Source organism: Zingiber officinale, chromosome 11B (assembly GCF_018446385.1).
Source record: "Zingiber officinale cultivar Zhangliang chromosome 11B, Zo_v1.1, whole genome shotgun sequence".
In the NCBI taxonomy this organism is placed as follows: domain Eukaryota; kingdom Viridiplantae; phylum Streptophyta; class Magnoliopsida; order Zingiberales; family Zingiberaceae; genus Zingiber; species Zingiber officinale.
The window spans coordinates 50,874,256-50,896,831 of record NC_056007.1 but is presented as its reverse complement, the minus strand read 5'-3'; the positions used below and the strand labels follow the sequence as shown (position 1 = coordinate 50,896,831).

The window sequence follows — 22,576 nt, the reverse complement described above, 5'->3', positions numbered from 1 at the left end:
AGATTTTTAAGTTATTTGACAAAGAAGGATTACATTGCACTGGTTCCAGCCTACTAGTGTCAATTCCATATGTTTTCCTGAACGAACATGTGAAAAATACACCAATTAGATAAAGAGTGTACATTATGCAGCATGCCTTTGATCTTGTATTGAACATTCAAAACGACAGCTAGGTCTGATTTTATAGATGCTGTATGGCCTGACTTATGTATTCAAACCACTTCATGGTCGGATGGGATTGGACTGTATGATGCATAAATCTGTACTCCATCTGCGTTTGTTAATTCAATGTTTTGCTATCATTTCAATCTCTGTGGCGTAACTGACTATTATTCTATTTGGAACTCATTCAGGTTCTTGGCCGGTGAAGGCGCACGAGAATGGGGCAAGTTAAAGGGCATAACTATGCCTGTTAGTATTTCAGAAGCAGAGCTTGTATGGCATCCTTTCTTTTCCCTATTTTGTCTTTGTTTTTTCCTGATGGATTTGCTGCTGAGCTAAACTGTTGGTGTCTTGATTGTGTAATATTGTGTGTTTATTTGCTTTTGCTTACTCGGCTTACCTGCTAGGTTGCTAGTAACTTTTGATTTTGATCCAGTGGCTGGTGACTGAAAAAGCAAAATCACAATGGATTAAGTACAAATCAATGCTTGCTGATGCTGAGAAAAAGATTGAATGTCCTGATGAAATGCCCACAGTTGCTTGTGGTAGCGCAGCTTTGCTAGAAGGTGCTCTTAAACTGTGGTAGCTTTTCATCATAGTAAAATATAAAATTCTTGGCTGCCTTCTTTTTTCAAAAATGATGAGTGAACAAGAAAGGTCACTTCAATCGGATTAAGCACAAAAACATCATTATCCTCTCTCTCTAGACATCATTCGGATGAGAGTCACTCTCTCAATATTATGATACCAGAATGAGAGTACTCCCATCATCCCACTCCCCCACACACAACCCTCCCATACAAAACAACTAAACACCCATTTAAGTTACATGTTCTTACTCAAATACCACTAGAGTAAGTACCCAACAGGAACATAACAAAAGCACTACAAATGTGAAGCGATTTCAGGTTGCAGCATGCCCATCCGTAGCCTGAAGAGGCCAAATGGCTGGGAGCTATAAGCAATCATTGGATTCCAGTAACCAATAGAAACATAACAATGCAGAAATTGTGTACCCACCAGCATTTCATAATCTGTAGCAACACTGAAATTTCCATTGCCACTCCATCTCAAACGTGTATAATGTCCCAACCATCCCAGGCCCAGCTGGTTGCTGAATCCTCCCAACAAGTGCTGAAGTGTCAGCTCTCCTCTCTGGCTTTCGAAAACTCAATCCTCTAGAGGACAATTGAAGCTACTGTCCCCTATCGAGATCATCTTCAAATCACTAGCAGAGTATATATCCTGCATCTGCATTCTCAGCAAAAAGTACCATCTGGCTATCTCATAAACCAGAACAGATCTTGCCCATCTCACCCCTCTGCTACTGTAATACTTGGGCAGCAAAAAATCACGAGTTTTCAGTAGTTCCCTCCAAATTTGAGACCATCTATTATCAGCCTCCCAATCATTCATCCAGATGCTATGTTTGAGATAGTTTTCAAACTAAGAAACCTTATCCAAGTCAACTGGCTTTGTTAGCCAAATTCACCACCATCTGTATATAATAATGCCATATTGGCCAATCTCAGATTTAGCAATCACAGCTCCCCATACCTTTCCAGTCTACAGACAATGCTCCAAGAGACTAGGCGGTGAGTTTTTGATTGATCTGGCCATAGCCACAGAAAGTTCCTAATTTGCTCCACCTACTGAGAAACCCACTGTGGTAATACACTACTGCCTTCTTGTAATGAAATCCTAAGTGTTGCTACATTTGCATCCCGTGCACAATTAACTTCAAACTAATGCTTCCTTATATCCAGGTGTTAATATTGGTATTACTAAAAAATTTCCAAGCATAACTACGGGGTCTGTGCATCAAATAAATCCAACCTTGAGGGTGTGATTTTATCAATCACCTTCTGAGGTCCTTCCAAAAATAAACAATATATCTTACTATTCTTTTCTCCATCGTGCATGTTGTGGAATAATTGATGATCGAATGATATTTATTGAATGATCTTCTGATAAATAATAGTGCATGAACTTACTTTAAGTTTCCTTCTAATAATGTGTTACTAAGAAGTGTAGTAACTACTTTATTGTACTATTATTGCACCTATAAAAGAAATGAAATTCAATTGTGTATGTAAGGTATAATTATAGGAGTTAGAATAATTGGGGTATTTACTGATATTATATTTTTTTGAAGTAGTGACTGCTAGTCAGATTAGTAATATGACTGGGACAGATATGGTGTTAGGTTCCATTTGTATTCTTTTGTGGAATCTGACAACCAAAACCTTGCATGGGCTTGCCATGCATTTGCATGTTCTAGAGGAATTATGCAGCATCCACTCTCACATGTCACAGTCGAACAAGAATCTATTCATGTATTGGATTGTAATAGAGTCCATATGGTCTTTGCAGAAACACAAAAGATGGTATCTGTACTGATAAGATTTATCAACAGAGATGATCTTTGCTTGTATCTGGTATGCATTAGATCTGGCTCGATAACCACGTATCATGAAAACACAATCGACTGGGAAAATTCCTAATTCCTAAAATTTTGTAACATAATCTCTTAACTGAATGAATACATCTTGGGTGGAGTAAAGAGAGTGTAAGCCAAATAGGCATGGTGTTTGCATGAACAGGTCCATAATGATTTGTTAAAAACAGGCCCATACTGCATTTCTTTGGTATCTCACAAAATTTTGATAGGATAATCATTAATACCAAAAGCTTAAGATGTTAGATAAGTTCCAAAGTTGTAATTGATGACTAATCAGTTATGATAAGAAATGCATTTATATAACTTCATCAAAAAAACATTTGCTTGTGTGTAATATTTATCTGATTTTCATACCTAATAAAAATTTCACTTTCATAGTAATGTAATAGCAGACTTAAATTGCTAGTGATTTTTTCAACCATGATAGTATTCAAACTCCATGGAGGCCTAATATGTATGTACCATAATCTTGTTTACGAGTTAAGGTATATAACTTTCCTTCATCCATTTTTGCATTCTGAATGCTGGTTGAAGACCATTTTTCAGTAGCTGGGCAATAAATTAAACTGGACGGATATCCACTCATGAAAACAGATGAAAAGGAAGATTTTATTGCGGATACAGTAGGGGCTGTCTGCATTGACACCAATGGAAATATAGCATCAGGAGCATCAAGTGGTGGCATTGCATTGAAGGTAATGACTGTTGTTTGTTCCATGCTTATGTTTTGACTCTAGTGGTCAGTTCCAATAGGATATCTTTCTTGAACAAACCCTAGTTCTTTTGATTGTCTAATGATTGATACAAATGATTCAAAGGATTTCATTGAAGGAGAGAATCAAAATTGCTAAATGCAATTGGTAACTTATCATTTCTCCTGATGAATCATTTCGACAATGATTTTTTTTTTAAAAATATTGTTCAAGTGAAGATATATTATCGACAAAGAGTTTTAATTTAAAAGACAATAACTTTTTTAAGTGGATTATGATAAAAAAAAAATCCTGGTTTGCAAATTAGGACAAAAAAATGGGTGAGATCTAAATTTAGATGCAATTTATATGGACTTAGCTTCCATAATTTTGGAAGAACTTAGAATCTCTCAAGTACATTGTTGGAAAATTATTTTGGTGCAATGTTCACTGTGAGAAGAAGAGTATTAGGTGATACCCCTCTTAATGTTTCTTTTTCTTAAAGATTGTCTTCTTAGTATCCATTTTTTGGGGCTCAAACAATTTCCATACTCTTTTGAAAATCAACTTCATATGGTTCCTCCTTGATTTGACCTCTTTGTAATAGGAAGTTATGAACCGGACAACCATTTTCGTTTGCATTGCAAGTTGAAGTTGCTTACTTCTAGTTCTAGACTACTCAATGATGCAAATTAGTAGACATAAACCACACTTAAGTTAGTGTCATGATTTTAGATATGAAATGAAGCAGTAGTTTGTGATGATAGGACTTATTGTCATCTCAATTTCAAAGTTGATATTCGTTTTCTTAGCTAATGTTGAAGGACATGATTATGGCATTATGGATTCTGATAGAGGTATTCTAGAAGGATGATGGCCTCAACATGACAATGACTATATTGTTGTCTATCTGCTAGGCTTGTGTATTTCAAAATTCAACTTCATTTGATCCTCTGCTATGTTTTAGGTTGTAGGAATTATGATGCTTGATTATAGTCCCTCTTTATCAACTATATTGCTAGCATTTGATTCTGTAAATTTTGAAGCATTTAATATGGCTTTTAGGTAGATGGGCGTGTTGGATTAGCTGCAATGTATGGTTCAGGATGCTGGGCTGCAATGAGGGATCCTTTTGGTGGTACTTGTGTGGTTGGTTGCTGTGCAACTGGTGTTGGAGAGTGTTTGATTAAAGGATTTGCAGCGCGCGAATGTTGTGTCTCATCATCATTGTATGTTCGATGACTCTCATGCTTTTTCTTATTCCATTTCAAGATTATTTTAGGCAACACCAATCAGTATAATTACATTGTGAGTATTTTGTTTACTGGCGTGTTTCATACCCATTTTCTAGATTGTATCATAAATTATCACCTTGTTTTTTCTTTGTCAAGAAATTTTTTAATGATAAGAGATTATTTCAATTTTGCCCCACAAGCAAAGTTGTGAGCTGAGGGAAGTTTATATGACTCGGATGAGTAGTCAACTATTATTGGGTTCAATGATTTTAAACTAGTTATTACCTATCAAATTAGTATATATTTAGGAAAAGTGAGATTTTCCAACTATAAATTGACACAAGTTTTGGTACCTATTTTGACAACTTGTATGATTACAATCCATCTAGTTAGAGGTTCGACCATCCCAACCTAATTTTAGATTGGCTGCACCTCTTTGATCTTCACATACTTCAATAATTTAGCTACAAAAAATGAATTTTATATGAAACTAGCATTTTTATATAATAACTTACTATGTTATATATTTAGATTTGTATTAATTAGATTCTATTAGGAATGAAATGTCGTTCCGTATCGCACGACACAGATGATTTTTACCGTTTCGTCGGGCGGCTGAAACCGGCACAGGAGGCGTCATCGTTTCGACCGCACCGGAGGAGTCGTGGAAGCCTCCGACGGCGCTTGAGGAGTCGCGGGACGCCTCCGACGGCATCGGAAGCGTTGGGACACTTCCGGAGGTGTCCCGTGACGCCTTTAGCACTGAAGGCGTCGTGGGACGCCTCCTGTGTTGCCGAAAGCGTCCGGTACCGCTAGACACCGCCTCCCCCCACCGTCCGCGGGGCAATCACGGTTTCTTTTCCCGATAATTATTATTTTTTTAAATTAATTTAAATAATTTTTAAGGATGTGTGATATTTCGAACCAGTTTTTATAGATCCTAATTAAATTATCCTAATAAAATATATAAAAAATATATTTAAAATTAAAATAAATTTTATTAATTAATATTCTGAATTTTTTTAATGTTTTAAATTTCATTTAAAAATGTTTAAAAATACAATAAGTCTTATTTATATTCTAATATTTATTTTTTATAATGTAAATTTTTTTAAAAATTCTAATAAATTATATTTATATTCTGATATTTTTTACTATTTAAAGTATATATTATTTAATTAATAATTAATTAAATAATTAATTAAATAATTAATTAATTTATATAATTATTATTATATATAAAGTAATATATTGTATTAATTTATATACTTATTATTTAGATAGATCCATTTTAATTTGAGTTATTGATATATCAATTTTATTTAAATAAAATTATTTTTAATTATTTTTTCTAACAATATTAAGTTCTTCAATAATTGTGAACTTATACAAAATTAATATACAACTTATTTTTATATACACCATAAACACATTTATCTTATAATTACTATATATAAATAAAACAATACCGAAATCGTATCGGCACGCCACGATACGATATCGAAATCGTATCATTTTGGTATGAGACCGAAAATTTGGCACGGATCAAAATTTTAAACCTTGATTACATTAGTGGATTATTGATTCAGTTCAACTTTAGGGTTGAATCAAACTTAAACTTTGTTGGTCCAATACCTAATTAAAACGAGTTCAATGTGATCAATTTATTTTTGATCTGTATTATAAAGGAAAAGGAACGGAAAGGCTTCTGTTGATGAATTCATCTCCTACCTATAGAGAGAGATCAACAATCACCTTTCAGGTAACTATGGACCTTGATGGGAATAGTGATGCCTAGTTTTAGGTTGGTGAGAGTGTAAATCTCAGCTGAATCACTTATGGAATATTATGAGTTAATGAAGGGGTTATAGCTCTTAGATGTTTGAATACTTATTAATTTGAATTTAAACATTTTGAGTTGGTGGTCAGTTTTACTAAGTTGTCCATTTTGTTCCTATATGTTGGTAGCTCAACCAAACTTCCAAGTGAAACATAGAAATCCAAATATATCTTGAATATCCTTTTACTTTAATTATACTATTACTGTGAAGCTATAAGCACTTGCCTTGCTAAACACTCAGATATACTCCCCAATTTCAATTTGGTTCTATTTTATATTAGACAATTTGTGCACTAAAGCATCTGCACTAAAGCATCTGCCAACTTTTACTGGGGCTGTCTACTTTTCTTCAGTCGATAATTCTTTGATGCCAGATTATGAGTTGTGTTAGGACCGGTGCAATCTAGAGGGGGGGGGGAGGGGGTGATGAGCTTCACTCGCTTCTTAACGATGATTTGCAACAGATAATCGAAGTGAAGATTCGATAATGCTAACACCTTTGATTTTACTTGGTCTCCACCGCCTTGAGGTGACTAATCCAAGAGTTCACTCTCCTCACTATCTCATCCACTATGAAATAACTCCTTTCGGAATCAATTTGGATGCGGAGAAACCTTGTGCACTTGTTCTCACAAGAACACACAAATACAACAAGAAATGAAACCAAATACAATGAATACACAACGTTACTTGAATCTTTCTTTTTACACTTTCTTGTTGCTTAGAATTGCCTCTTGTAGACTCGAAAATGCAGCAGCACTTCGTCTTGAATCTTCCAAGAAATAGAGAGAAACAATGCCGTATGAATCTTCACAAATGCCTTTATACCTCGTGATCTAGGGTTCCCAATCGATTAGCCTTATCCCCAATCGATTGTCATGTCAGATCTGAGCGCATCCAGTAGTCCAAACCTCGCAACAGCTATTTTTTCCTTTCTCCCAATCGATCACTTGATCGATTACACGCTTTTGGATCGATCACCCAATCGATCCAGATCGCTCATGTGCTCTCACAAGGAAGCTATGCTTTGTGAAAAATTGCTCTTGCCAATCAATTAAGAAGCTCTTGTTCGTCGCGATTTTCTCCTCCCAATCGAGCTGATCGATTGGCGCAGCCCAATCGATCACCTAATCAATTGGGAACCCTTTTGTTTGCTCGCGACAATCTCCCAATTGATCTGGCTAAATCGATACTCGATCGATTCACCGCCCCTCTTCGCGATGACACTCCCAATCAATCCAACACTTGTGCTAATCGATTACCCAATCGATTCTTCTAACCCTAACTCACTCGATTTAGTCTAGGGTTGCCTTGCCCAACCTCCGATCAATCGCGACTTATTAGGCTGGGTTGTTAAAGGCACGCCTGAGGCGCGCCCGAGGCGCTAGGCGCACAAGGCGCTGGGAAGAACGCCTCTTCCCACGCGAGGCGGGCGCTGTTCGCCAGGCGCGCCTCGTGCGCCTTTGCACGTCAACGAAGGCGCAATCAAGGCGCGATCAAGGCACCGTGATCGATCGTGAACAGATATGGATTTTAAACCAAAAAAACATTCCAAATCAACGTTATTTGGAATTAGGGCACGGGAAATAGGAGAAGAAAACGTAGGAAGGTGGAAGAGAACGCAGGAAGGGAGGAAGAAACTTGAACCCTTTTTCATCCGTCGCCGTCGCGCCATCGCTGAGGAAGAAACCCAAGTCCATCGCTGTCGCGCCATCGCTGAGGAAGAAATCCAAGTATGTTTTCCTTCTTTTTTCCTGTTTTTTCTGTTCTTCACTTCGTCTTCTTCGTCTCTTCTTCTTCTTTTTCGTCTGTCATCATCTTCTTCTTCTTCTTTTCTTCTCTTCGCTTCTTCTCTTCGTTTCTTTTTCTTCTTCGTTTCTATATCTTTTTTTCTTTTGCAGTTCTTTCTCTTCTTTTCTTTGTGTTGCTGCTGTACAGTTCGTGTTCTGCTTTGCTGTGTTGCTGCTGTCCAGTTTCGTGTTCTGCTTTGCTGAGCTGCTGTCCAGTTCGTGTTCTGCTTTGTTGTGATTCTGTCCAGTTCGTGTTCTGCTGTGCTACTGTCTGGTTTTGTTTGATTTTGGTTTTCTGTTTTTTAATTTTTGCAGGTTGTGTGTTTGCTTACTGCTGTCCGGTTTTTAAATTTTGTTGCTGTGCTGCTGTTCGTTTTGGTGCTGCTGTTTTTTAATTTTTGCAGGTTGCATTTTTACTTTCTAGTTCCTACTGCTGTCCAGTTTTTTAATTTTGTTGCTGTGATGCTGTTCGTATTGGTGCTGCTGTCTGTTGTCCGATATTTCATTTTTTTACTGTTTTTTTATTTTTGTTTGTCTTCTTTTGCTTTTTGTTTTTTACTATTGCTGGTACTGTACAGTGTACAGTACTTTTCTATTGCTGGTACCATATTAATTTTATTTTATTTTTAATTTTTCAGATTATTTTCTTGTTCAATTATCATGGAAGGTAGTAGTGATACTCCAACATATATATCAAAAGATCCGGGATGGAATTATTTTCAAAGAGTTAATCCGGATAATAAAAATGATTTAATTTGTAACTTTTGTCAAAAAGTTACAAAAGGGGGTATTTATCGTGCAAAACAACATCTTGTTGGGGGGTTTCGAAATACTACGACTTGCAAAAAATGTCCACCTCATGTACGTGAAGAAATTAAAAATTTTATGGAGAAAAAGGCAGAGAAAAGTAATCTTTCTCAACTTGCGACATTGGACTTTGAGGATGTAGACCCTCTTGGTGATGATATTGATATGGATAATATTGGAGCTAAAGGTGTGCCGCCTATAAGTACAAGTACAAGTTCTAGATCAGTGAATATGCAAAAAAAGGCCCAGACAAATAGGTCCAATGGATACGTATTTTGCTCCTAATGTACAAAAAATTGTTGAAAGTAGAAAGGGTAAAGAAAGACAATCTACGATAAATGAGGCATACAAGAAAGAATTGAGGGAAAAAGCTTGTATGGCCATAACTGAGTGGATGTATGATGCGGCAATTCCATTTAATGCCGTTAATTATTCAAGCTTCAAAAGAATGTTGGACTTGGTTGGCCAATATGGTATAGGTCTAAAAGGACCTAGTTATCATGAGGTGCGGGTTCCTTTTCTAAAAAAGGTTGTTGATAGTGTGACAAATGATTACATTAAGTCGTGTGAAACAGAATGAGCCAAGTATGGTTGTAGTTTGATGGCAGATGGGTGGACAGACAAAAGGCAGAGAACATTGATTAATTTTTTAGTGAATTCTCCTAAAGGTTCAGTTTTCATCGAATCGGTTGATGCTTCTGATTATGCAAAGACTGGAGAGAAAATATTTCAGTTGCTTGATCGATTTGTGGAGCGTGTAGGAGAAGTAAATGTTGTTCAAGTTGTTACAGATAGTGCAAGTAACAATGTGCTTGCTGGTAAGAATCTATTTAATTCTTTCTTATCAATATGCTTTTTCTTATATATGTTAAATTTATCTACTTTTCTAACTTCTAAGGAAAATTATTAGAAGCAAAAAGGCCACACTTGTATTGGACTCCTTGTCTTGCTCACTGCGTTGACTTGATCTTAGAAGATATTGGGAAATTGCCTGATTTTAAAGCAACATTGAAGAAGGCAATGAGTGTGAATGCTTACATTTATGTTCGCCCTGGCATGGTAAATATGTTGAGGCAATTCACAAGACAAAAAGAGCTTTGTCGGGCGGGTGTCACAAGATTTGCTACTGATTTTCTCACTCTTGAAAGGATGCATCTACAGAAGCAAAATTTAAGAAAAATGTTCATTTCAAAGGATTGGACAGAGAGTAAATGGGCAAAAAAGCGGTGGGGAAGAAGGTAGCTAAAATCATCATGACACTTAGATTTTGGAGCAGTATTGTGCATATTTTAAAGATATATGACCCTTTAGTCCGTGTTCTGAGACTGGTTGATGGCGAAAGAAAACCTGCAATGGGCTATATTTATGAGGCTATGGATAGGGCAAAAGAAACAATTATGAAGGCCTTTAAGGAGAAAGAAGAGAAATACAAAGAAGTGTTTGAGATCATTGATAAGAGATGGGAATGCCAACTTCATCGGCCTCTGCATGCTGCAGGACATTATTTGAATCCAGAATATTTTTATTCATACACAGATTCAAATATCTGTGGAGAAGTGGTGAATGGTTTGTTTGAAACTATGGAGAGATTGGTTTCAAGCGCTGCCGAGCAAGATAAAATCACTACCCAACTCTCTATATATCGAAAGGCAGAAGGGCTATTTGGGAGGAATGTAGCAATTAGACATAGAAGAGCATTATCTCCAGCAGAATGGTGGGAATGCTATGGAGCAAATACCCCAGAATTGCAAAAGTTTGCTATTAAAGTGCTTAGCCTCACTTGTAGTGCTTCTGGTTGTGAGCGCAATTGGAGTGTATTTGAGCAGGTATGTAATAAATATAAATGTTTGATACTATTAGTATGCTACTTTTATAAGTAGAAAATATTCTTTGATATTTTATTATACTTATTGTGATTTTTGACATTTTGTAGATTCACAGCAAAAAAAGAAATAGGCTAGCTCAGCAGCGCTTAAATGATTTGGTATTTGTGAAATACAATCGTGCCTTAAAGCTTCGGTATGATGCACGTGATAAGATTGACCCCATCTCTTTGATAGATATTGATGATAGTAATGAATGGTTGATGGGTAGAATGAATGGAGAAAGTGATAATGAAGAAGATGAGTTGGTTTTTGAAGGTGATGACTTGACATGGGATGTCGTTGCTAGGGCTAGTGGAGCTGAAGAGCCTGAATATTGTACTAGAGGAAAAAATATTGCAACCATGACCTCTAGTTCAAATGCTAGGCCTAAACAAGTCGAGAAGGGAAATGCATCTTCCTCTATGAGACACTCATCTCTAAGATTTAGAGATGAAGAAGAAGAAGAAGAAATTGAATTTGAAGAAGATGAAGATAACGAAGAAGAAGAATACAATGAGGATGATCTTGAGCTTGATGATTAATTTTACTTATTACACTTGTTTTGATGGACTTTGTTAGTTTAAATTAGAAAGTTGAAACTTGAAAGTTTGAAACTTTTATTAATTTTATCATGTTGTTGTTTTGCTTGTTATATTTGATATTGATGTGTGTGGAATATTAATAGTTATCATATTTGACATAGTATATGAGTGTGGCAATAGTCTGGTAATCATCAACCTCATGTTCAAGAGGCGCGCGCCTCGGGCGCGCCTCGCGCCTCGGGCTCTAGGAGCTTTTTGCGCCTCGGTGCGCCTCGCGCTTCTAACAACACTGCTATTAGGACTTTTTCACAAGTGTCAGATCAATCTTTTGACTCACTTGGACTTTTCTCCTCATGCCAAGTGTCCGGTTCTCCATGACCCACTTGGACTTCTCTCCTTATGCCAAGTGTTCGATCAACCTTTGATCCACCTGGATTTTTCAATGCCCGGCTTCACTCACCAGGACTTTTCCCACCTAGCTTCACTCACCAAGGTTTCCTCATTGCCTAGCTTCACTCACCAGGACTTTTCAACTGCCTGGCGTCACTTACCAGGACTTTCCTCGACTTCACTCATCGAGACTTTTTACACCACGTATCTAGTTAACATTGACCCACTTAGTTTTTTTTCTTCTGCCAACCATCTCGTTGGTCATGCCCTTGCTAACGTGCAATCTTACTTGATCTATTTAGATTTTTCTTTGTCTAACCTCCAGTTAGGAGTTTACTAATCAAGTCAAGTACTAGTCCTTGACCTACTTGACCTTTCTCACATATTGTCCAAATATGTTGTCCACAATATATTGTCCAAATATCAAAACTCAAGCTCGACTTCACTCGAGTTTAGTCAAACTGGTTAACCTTGACCCGGGGACGATTACACCAATAATCTCCCAACAATCTTTCCCTTTTTGATGTTTGACAATATGTTTAAGTTAAACTAACCCATATTACCCCAACTCCAACTTCATCCCATGCTTGAAGCACGAATGTGGATTTCTAACTTAAACCCACATTTTCTCCTCCTTTGACACACATAAAATACTCTTTCCGAGTCAATTTTGTCAAAGGAACGCAATGAAAGTCCTATACTTTCATTGTATCTTATGCTCACCCTTGAGCATATATCACATGCTCACCTTGGAGCACCCATACATCTGCAATGAAGATTTTTAATCTCCCATTTGTTTCTAATGCTTATCCTTGAGCACTCATAACAATGAAGGTTCTCAACCTTCCATTGTTTCCTTGTCTAGAAAAAAATTTAAATCATATATTTTAAGAAGAAACTCCCCCTCAAAACATGTCCCAAACTTCTATCATTACACTAATAATGACTTAGAATTCCTAAACCTTTAGGAAACTCAAAATTTAAAGTTTTGAGATTTAAAATTTAACTTTGAAACTAAACCTCCTTCTAAACTCGAAGTTAGTCTTCTTTAACCATTCCTTTCTTGTTATCATCAAGAAATCTATCCTTGAACACTTATAAATGCATTTCTTAGGGTTAGAGATGGTTAACACAACTTAACGAGACTTAATGGACTGAAATAAAACCATTTTAGTCAAAATCAGACTTCCTAATCGATTGGTTTCAGCTACCAATCAATTTAGGTGTCTCTTAATCGCTTGAAGATGGGTTCAATCAATTAGAGTCTTTTAATTGATTGGCTGATCGATTTCGTGAACCACTATACTCGCGGAAATAACCTTAATCAATTACTTGATCGATTAAGGTCTGGGCTAATCGATCACTTGATCGATTCCGCGAGTCTCCGTGTTCCTGGAAAATGGCCTGTAATCGATTCAGGATTGACATTACTGAATTTTTCTAATTTTGATTTTTGACTGAAATCCAGAAAATTTTAAATAATTCTACGATTTTTCAAAAATCACAAAATTTTACGTAGATATTATTTATGAAACTATTGAAAAACTTTAATGCTTCGTTATACTTTATGTCCAGCTAATCAAATGATGACTCCTATCAAAATATAGACTTCATCAAGATTTTCCAAAGTGATTTTGAAATGTTTTTCAAAACATAATTTCCAACCATGTTACTTGGGCTAAAAGCACATGACTTGTATACTAACTTTCCCAATGATTGAACTTCTCATAATCTATTGTTAAGATGGAACTTAAACTTAAAAAGATGCACTAAATTAACACCTTGAGTTTTGTTCATCCTCCTAACATCTCACTTACATCTAATATGTTTCAAAACACATACAAGTCACTTATGATCGTTGTGAGATGTAGATATCGGTTTTGTCTTAAACTAAGGGATCTGCACATCTATCTAGGCATTTCAAAATTGATCATCCACCTAGGATGTCATTTGTTGTCCAATGCCATTATCCTTAATTACAAGGAGTTAAAATAGTGCATGAGAATGATTATGACATATATCACATGTATATTTTTCAAAATAAACTCTAAAAATATATCAAGGATAATATGATGCATGTTTGAGATGTATGAAAAATATCATGATATTTTTGATAATGAAATATGAATGTTGAGTGTTATGCCATGATGACATGGCATGTGATAGGGCACACAAAGCATGATAATTTAGCATGAATAAGAATACCTAGATTTTCATCCAATTTTTGTACTCAATCTATTTTTGCTAAGTTAAACCTAATTTGACTTAAAAGCCTCCTTTTTTGTTAAATGTGCCATAAGCTCAACTTAGCACATTTTGCCTTCTATCCTAGTTATGTCAATTTAATTAAAACTCAATTCTTCAAATATTTTAATTGACACATTTACTTTTCATGAATAATAATCAAGTTTTCATTTTCAAACTTTCCCAACACCTTGAAAATGTCCTAAAATGTCAACTTCACCATGGTTAAGTTAACTACCCTTCTAATTAGAGTTGACACACTCTAAACTCATCTAAGGTATAGAGAACACACTCTTAGGAACCCAAAATCTATTGGTGCTTTTTGGGTGTGCTAGATACTCACTAGGGATAATTTCCTTAGAAACCTTCCTAATGACTTTCCTAGGCTTCTTTGAAGTCTTAGTTACACTAGTTTCCTCAAAGTTAACTTTAGGGATTGCTTTCCTTGTAACTTTTACTTGATTCCTAGACCTAGGGTTAATTCCATAATAATATGGAACTCTATGGTATGAAGGCACATCTTTCTTGGCTTTAGATTTGTATCCCAAACCTCTCCTATCATTAGATGGTTCTTGCCTTTTTTGACCCAGGTTTTTGTTCTTGGACTTTTTTTCTTCATTTATCATTTTCTAAGGGTTTTCTTTAATTTTTAAAGTCTTGACCTTAAGACTTGATTTTCCTTCCATAGATCCTCAAACTTAGATTTTTCATTTATCTTTTGAAAATTTTTCTTTTTAGGTATATATCTATTTTTCTTAGATTTCATGCCTAAATTATTTTCTACCTTCCTATCCTTAGGTAAAGTAGTTCTAGCATGATATGCTACATATTTTTTTCTTTAATCTATTATGCTTTCTATTTTCATGATAAAAAGCTTTAAAATGATATAAATTATTTTTGACATGCTCTTTATCATGACCCAAAGAAATATCATTAACTAATGGTACCTTAGTGTTATTCTTCGAAGCTCCCCTTCGACTTGAGCTTCCTCCTCTCTTCTTGGTCGGATCTCTTCCTCTTGGACATTGGTTCCGGTAATGCCCCTTTTAATTGTAAGAAAAACACACAATGTGCTCCTTGCTTTTGCGTACCATGGGGTCAATCTCCTTTGGCTTCTTCTTGCCCTTGGGTGCCACTTGCCCCTTCTTCTTGGTCAACTTTGGGCACTTGCTTTTGTAGTGCCCATTTTCTCTACACTCAAAGGAAATGATATAATTTTTATTTTTATAACTTCAAATTTTTATTCCTTCACATATAGAGGTGGCATAAGATCCTCCATTTGATCTTTCTGGACATATAGAAGTGGCACAATTTTCATTCGATATGGTTGTGGTGACTTCTTCTTGTGTCACGCCCCCGGGGGAGTCCTTGCCAGAAGAAATTTCGGCAACATCTCCCCTGTATGGGTGACAATCTGAAACTTTTCTACAACATAACCATACACGACCAACACGGCCGGAACTATACATATATAAAATAAGCAAGCACCCACGCAGTTTAATAGTAAAAACTAAACCTAAGCAACGATAACGAAATCATCTCAAATATCTTATTCAACTACACCCATAAAACTCAAATCTTCGGCATACATCCAAATGAAAACCCATCGATAATAAAGAACCATATAAGATCCAAAGTGTCAAAAAGATGTAAGTCTGAAAACATAGACGATAACATAATAAGAAAACCAAAGAAAAGATCCAAAACGGAAATCCTCTCAATCTGGAAGGGGGGGGGGACTAGCGACTGGAAATCCTCCCGACAGCCTCAACCCGAAAATGGTAATATCAACGAGGTGAGTCAACTCCTCAGCGGGTAACTACTAACATGTATAGTAAGAAATAACAACTAATAATAAATATGCGTACAACCTCCTGGATATATCATATGAAAAATACAAAATTGTAAGGAGCAGGAGTATCTGTACTAACCAGGACCTGGGTATAGGGATAACAAGGTCATCAGACCCAGAGTATCATAAATCCTGTATGCATGTCAAACATATGCATCCACCAAATATGCAGCATATAAAGTGCAACAAACACAAGCAATAAATGCAGTCAGTGCATATGATGCAACATGTCCTGGTCATGCACTCTGCCATCACTGCTCCTGAGTGACCGAGTGGACGGGATGCTGTCGGAGTACACCTATCCTCCTTACGCCAAATCATAAGTGGGGGAGCTCAATGCTCTCATCTCCCTGAGCCAGTCTAGAAGACGGATCCCTGTCTTGCTACCACGCTGCGTCACACTACCCATGAGTAGACCAGCGGAGCCCTTGACAGAGCAACTTGCTGCAACACACCCTGTCTGATAAAAATTACTAACTCATGAGTGGTTGTGTGTGCAGATCCATGTAACTGGCGATGTGCTCAACAATAATGGGGGCAACTATCGCACAACATGCAATCATGCGAGATGATGCATGACACTAAGCATGGAAATATCCTGATCCTATCCACCTCTACATAATGTGTACCAAAAAGGTATATGGATCAAATAGAATATCCTAGGTACACAGGTCAGGTAAAATAAATTAATGTTCTGAACATAATCAGGCATGGTATGTCATTACCTTAAGGACATAAATAATCAAAGGAACATGAATGCAAAGCAGGTAATAAATACAGCATGCTCAGCATAGATAATGACATACCAATGCAGAAATGAACATAAATATTACTACTCGTTAAATATTACTATGCATATCAAACGATAATATTTTAAAAGATAAGTCAAAGTACCCGCCTCAAATAGAAGGTCCAATCCAGTCAAATCTGACGTCAAGATGCTCGTCTCGAATCAGAGTCCTGCGTCACCAATATATACATTTTTATTTAGCTAAAATTCAATGAATAGCTAAATAAAATCTCTACGATTAATTTAGGGTAAAACCCTAATCACATCACCATCATCATCCTACCTAAATAAAATTTGATGATCAATTAGGGTTAGTTATAGGGATGCAAATGAACCAAGCCGCTCGTGAGCTATTCGAAGCTCGATTCGATAAAAGTTCGTTTGAGCTCGTTTAATAAGGCTCGTTAAGATAAACAAACCAAGCTCAAGCTTCGCAATATTCGGCTCGTTAGCTCGTGAACACGTTCGTTAAGCTCATGAATCAACTTTTAAATTAAAAAAATACTAGTTTTGATATTAAATTTATATATTTTACACTCTACTTATGAAAAATATGGACAAATATATTAAATTTATTTATTAGAATAAAATTATAAATTTTAATAAGAATATTATAATTTTCTCTAAATATATAATTTAATTTTTAATGAATATTTAAATTTATAATTTATATTTATTAAGCTCGTTTAGGCTCGATAAAAGCTCGAATAAGCTCGTGAGCCATGAATATATTCATTAAATAAAGCTCGAGCTCGGCTCAATTATAAACAAATCAAGCTCAAACATTCAAGAGTTCGGCTCGGCTCGGCTCGATTACACCCCTAGTTAGTTATCTAATTCCCAATCAACCATTAGATTAATAATCCAAATCTAATTCCATTTACAAATAAACAACTAATTACGTAATCCAACTCATACTTAATTCAACCCATAAACCTAATCAATCTACACATGATCGTCTAATTACAAAACATATCAAATACCTACCCTTACCTCAATTCACAACCGAAAAGGTTGCTGTCGGAAAGGAGACGCTGCTGGAATCTACCTCTCTGCCCTGATCAAGCTGCTGTCCACCAACCGAATACCCCACAGTGCACAAAACCTCACCTCCTGGAATTCTTCCCCTCTAGTTAGATTAGGAAAACATCTCGGATGATCAAGGAAAAGAGGAATTGATCACACAATATCTCAACAATCAATAGAACTCGATGCCTTACCTCCAAGATCACCACGACCAGAGAGGAAAAAGCAGAATCAACGACTGTGCTAGGGCACCGCGGCAAACCGTGGAGAGCTCTACAGTGGATCACACTTCGACAATTGGGCGGCTGTGGGCCCAAATCTATGGCACGTCGGAGAGATCTGGGGTCGGCGCTGCTCTGTTCGACGGCGGCGGATAGGGCACCGGCGATGACGACTTCGGCAGTGTCGAGCAGAGACGCGAGAAGAAGGGCTCGACACTGCTTGGCTTGCTCTTGTGGTGGCCAGAGGTGGGAGTGGGCCGGGCTGCCGGCGCTAGGGCAGAGGGAAGTCTCGGCCGACGGTGGCTCGAGGTCTAGGGCACCGCGTCGGCGCAGGGAGGATCGAGAGAGAAGGAAGATCGGCAAAGGCAGAGGAGATAGGCTCGGGTTTCTCTTAGCCGACGATTTTGTATGCACGGGAGAAGAGGAGGCGTCGCGAGTGGCGGCGGCGTCGGCGCTGGCGCGTCGGTTGGGGAAGAGAAGAAGAAACGACGCCACGGGAGAAGAAAGGTCTTCGGCGTGAGAAGAGAAGAATCGACGTTTAGGGGAGAAACAAAAGAAAATGAAAAGAAATAAAATAAATAAACTTTTCCTCGTTCAAATAGGGTACCCTAAACATGCTTTCTCATGACCCAATATTTATCCCTGTAACCTAAGCATACGGGCTCCGAAAAATTTTCAGAAAATTTCTAAAAATTCTGAAAAATTCCCTTATAGTTATTCGCTCTTTTTCGGTATTTTACATCTTGATCCGACATTGATGATCTACACTACCCCTCAATTTTTTAGATGGATGCCTCTTCATTTTCTTCATCCTTGTTGAGCATCTCTCAACCTCCAAATCCTCATGCACATGAAACAAAGAGTTTCTCTCTTTGCTTTTGTTGTTGCTCTCAATTGAGGATGGATCTAGCTCCTTGGCATCTTCATAATCTTCAATTTGGCACAAAATGTTGCTTGACAATAAATTGACTAATAATTTGATCACTTTGTCATTGGTCTCGCATCTTTGGATTTGTTCCTTGCTCCATTTTTTATTTTTGAGAATCTTTCCTTTGTTATTTGTTGGAGCTTGAAAACCTTCCACTAGATCAAACCATTGCTTTATCTCTACCATCAAAAAAATTTCGATCCTTGATTTCTAAAGATCAAAGCTTGTCGATATGAATGGTGGAGGCGCTCTAGTATCATATCCGAGTCCATCTTGGAAATCCATCTTGAAGTTAAGCTCCCTTAATGATAATCTTGGACTTGTTGAAATTAGGGCTTCAACTTCTTATTCCTCTAGCTCGTTGCCCTTTCTGACGATGAGTCCGGTGAAGAGCGGCCTCGCTCTGATACCACTTATTAGGACCGGTGCGAGCTAGGGGGGGTGATTAGCTCCACTCGCTTCTTAACGATGATTTGCAGCGGATAATTGAAGTGAAAACTCTACAATGCTAATCCCCTTGATTTTACTTGGTACCCACCTCCTTGAGATGACTAATCCAACGGTCCACTCTCCTCACTATCTCATCCACTATAAAATCACTCTTTTCGGAAACAATCCAAAGGCGGAGAAGCTTTGTCCACTTGTTCTCACAAGAACACACAAATACAAACAAGAAATGAAAGCAAATACAATGAATACACAACGTTACTTGAATCTTTCTTTTTGTGCTTTCTTGTTGCTTAGAATTTCTTCTTGTAGACTCCGAAATGCAGTGTTGCTTTTCCTTGAATCTTCCAAGAATCGGCAGAGAATGTAGAGAGAAAAATTGCTGTTTGAATCTTCACAAATGCCTTTATATCTTGCGATCTAGGATTTCCAATCGATTGACCTTACCCCCAATCGATTGCCACATCAAATTCGAGCGCATCTAGTCATCCAAACCTCGCAATGGATCTTTGTTGCTTTCTCCCAATCGATCACCTAATCGATTATGATCTATCACCTAATCGATTAAGATCGCCTTTGTCCTCTCACAAGGAAGCTACTGTGCTTCGCGAAAAACTCTTCTTGATCAATCATCCAATCGATCAAGAAGCTCCTGTTGTTACGATTCTCTCCTTGATCGATTTATCTATTGGGAACTCTTCTGTTTGCTTGTGATAATCTCCCATGGCTAAATCGATTACTCGATCGATTCACCGCCCTTCTTTCCGATAGCACTCCCAATCGATCCATTGACACTTGTGCTAATCGATTACCCAATCGATTGTTCTAACCCTAACTCACTCAATTTTGTATAGGCTTCCTTTGCCCAACCTCCAATCAACCGTGATGTATTGGAACTTCTCCACTAAGTGTCCGGTCAATCGTTTGACCCACTTGAACTTTTCTACTCATGCCTGTTGGTGCAACATCCCTCAGGTCACCTGGTTGACCAAGCTTGAGTCTTGGTTTGGGTTTCGATATTTGACAATACAAGATTGATTGAAGAAGAGTCAAGTAGGCCAAGGATGACTAGATACTTGACTGGGAAGTCCTAACTGGGATGTTAGGCAGAAGGAAAGACCTAGTGGGTGAAGCTAGGCAGTGAGGAAAATCCTAGTAAGTGAAGCTAGGTGAAAGTCCTGGTGAGTGAAGACAGGCAGAAGAAAATCCTGGTGAGTGAAGCCAGGTGAAAATCCTAGTGAGTAAAGCTAGGTGAAAGTCTTGGTGAGTGAAGCCATGTGAAAATCCTAGTGAGTGAAGCTAGGTGAAAGACCTGGTGAGTGAAGCCAGGCAGAAGAGAAGTCCTAGTGAGTGAAGCTAGGAAGATTGAAAGTCCTGGTGAGTGAAGCCAGGCAGAAGAAAATCCTGGTGAGTGAAGCCAGGTGAAAATCCTAGTGAGTGAAGCTAGGTGAAAGTCCTGGTGAGTGAAGCCAGGTCAAAATCCTAGTGAGTGAAGTTAGGTGAAAGACCTGGTGAGTGAAGCCAGACAGAAGAGAAGTCCTAGTAAGTGAAGCTAGGAAGATTGGAAGTCCTAGTGAGTGAAGTCAGGCACGGGGAAATCCAGATGGGTCAAGGTTGACCAGACATCTGGTGAAAGTCCAAGTTGGTCAAAGGATTGACTGGATACTTGGCACGGAGAGATCTAGATGGGTCAATGTTGACCAGACATCTGGTGAAAGTCCAAGTAGATCAAGGTAGTGACCGGATACTTGGCAAGATGAAGAAAAGTCCAAGTGAGTCAAAGGGAGTGACCGGACACTTGGTGAGGAAGTCCTAGTAGGTCAAGGGTGACCGGATGCTAGGCATGATGAACCAACATGTCAAGGTTGACCGGATGTTTGTTTGGGAGGCTTGGGACTTAATTTTGGGCAAAAACCAGAAGCCGAATCGATCAGCCGATCGATTGGCTGGAGCCCAATCGATCGATCGATCGATTGGGGTGTCCCTGCAAGAAGCCTTCGTCCCAATCGATCAGTGGATCGATTGGGAGGAAGTCGCGAGCGCACAGAATGCCTCTGGATCCAGAGGTCCCAATCGATCAGTGGATCGATTGGGAAGGTGCTGTATGTCGCGATAAGCCCTGGATCGATCAGCCGATCGATCCAGGCGAATTTCAAGAGATCAGAGGCGCTCTGGATCGATCCGTGGATCGATCCAAAGCCTCCCCGATCGATTGGGAGCAATCCAATCGATTGGGATTCGACCGTTGGCGCAGATAAAGGCCGTTGGCGTGCGTCTTCTTCGGCAGAACTTCACCGATTCATCTTAAATCACTTCAGCGCTTCCACAGCTTCTCCAACAAAGATCAGATCGCCAGTTCTTGAAGGTTCTTGGAGGTTTTCCAAGTCAAGAGGCGGATCTACAGCTGAAGAAGAAAGCTAGGGTTAGGGTTTCTATACTCATTGTAAGCTTTTGCTTGTATTTGTGTATCCTTTCTCTTTCTTCTTGTAGTGTGAACTTGTAGGGCTTCTCCGCCTTCGGTAGTTACCGAAAAGGAATGTTTATTAGTGGTGTGTGTGTGTGGGTGGATCCTTGGACTAGTCACCTCTTGTGAGGTGGATACCAAGTAAAATCCCAAGTGTTAGCGTTGTATGTTTTTGTTTCTTGTATTTCCACTGCACATCTTTGAAGAAACAAGCAATGCCAACCACGAAGCACGCGACGAGCTATTCCAACTGCCTGACTTCACTTATCAGGACTTTCCTCACTGTCCGACTTCACTCACCGGGACTTTTCACATCACGTGTCCGGTCAATATTGACCCACTTAGTTTTTCTTCTTTTGTCAACCATCCCGTTGGTCTTGCCCTTGCCAACGTGTGATCCTACTTGACGCACTTAAGACTTTCCTTTGCCTAACCTCAGGTTAAGACTTTACTAATCAAGTCAAGTACCGGTCCTTCTTAACCTACTTGACCTTTCTCACATATTGACCAAACATATTGTCCACAGCATCGAAACTCAAGTTTGGCTCCACTCAAGTTTAGGCGAACTGGTCAACCTTGATCCGCGGATGATTGCACCAACAATCTGCCAACAAGTTGTTCTACCATCTATATAGTTCCACAGAGATTGAGAATTTTAAAATGTCTGCATTTTGGTCATCAGAATGAAAAACTTAATCGAGTGATGAATACTCTTCCTCAAATCAAAGTGCTTTAGTAGATGAGAATATCAACATCATTTCATTTTTTAATTTTCAGTCTTCAGATCTCATGCACTATCATATAATTCATATCAAAGCTT

The 22,576-nt window shown here is 38.0% G+C and overlaps 1 protein-coding gene across 1 annotated transcript in view; it reads left to right on the top strand.

The window, feature by feature from the left end:
• Nucleotides 1-22,576, top strand: part of LOC122033659 (putative threonine aspartase) — a 31,741-nt gene that overhangs the window by 7,487 nt on the left and 1,678 nt on the right. Inside the window, exons 5-8 of the mRNA XM_042592750.1 lie at nt 354-435; nt 599-728; nt 3,218-3,318; nt 4,381-4,544. Of these exons, the coding sequence (XP_042448684.1) occupies nt 354-435; nt 599-728; nt 3,218-3,318; nt 4,381-4,544 (477 nt within the window). The remainder of the gene's footprint in view (nt 1-353; nt 436-598; nt 729-3,217; nt 3,319-4,380; nt 4,545-22,576) is intronic.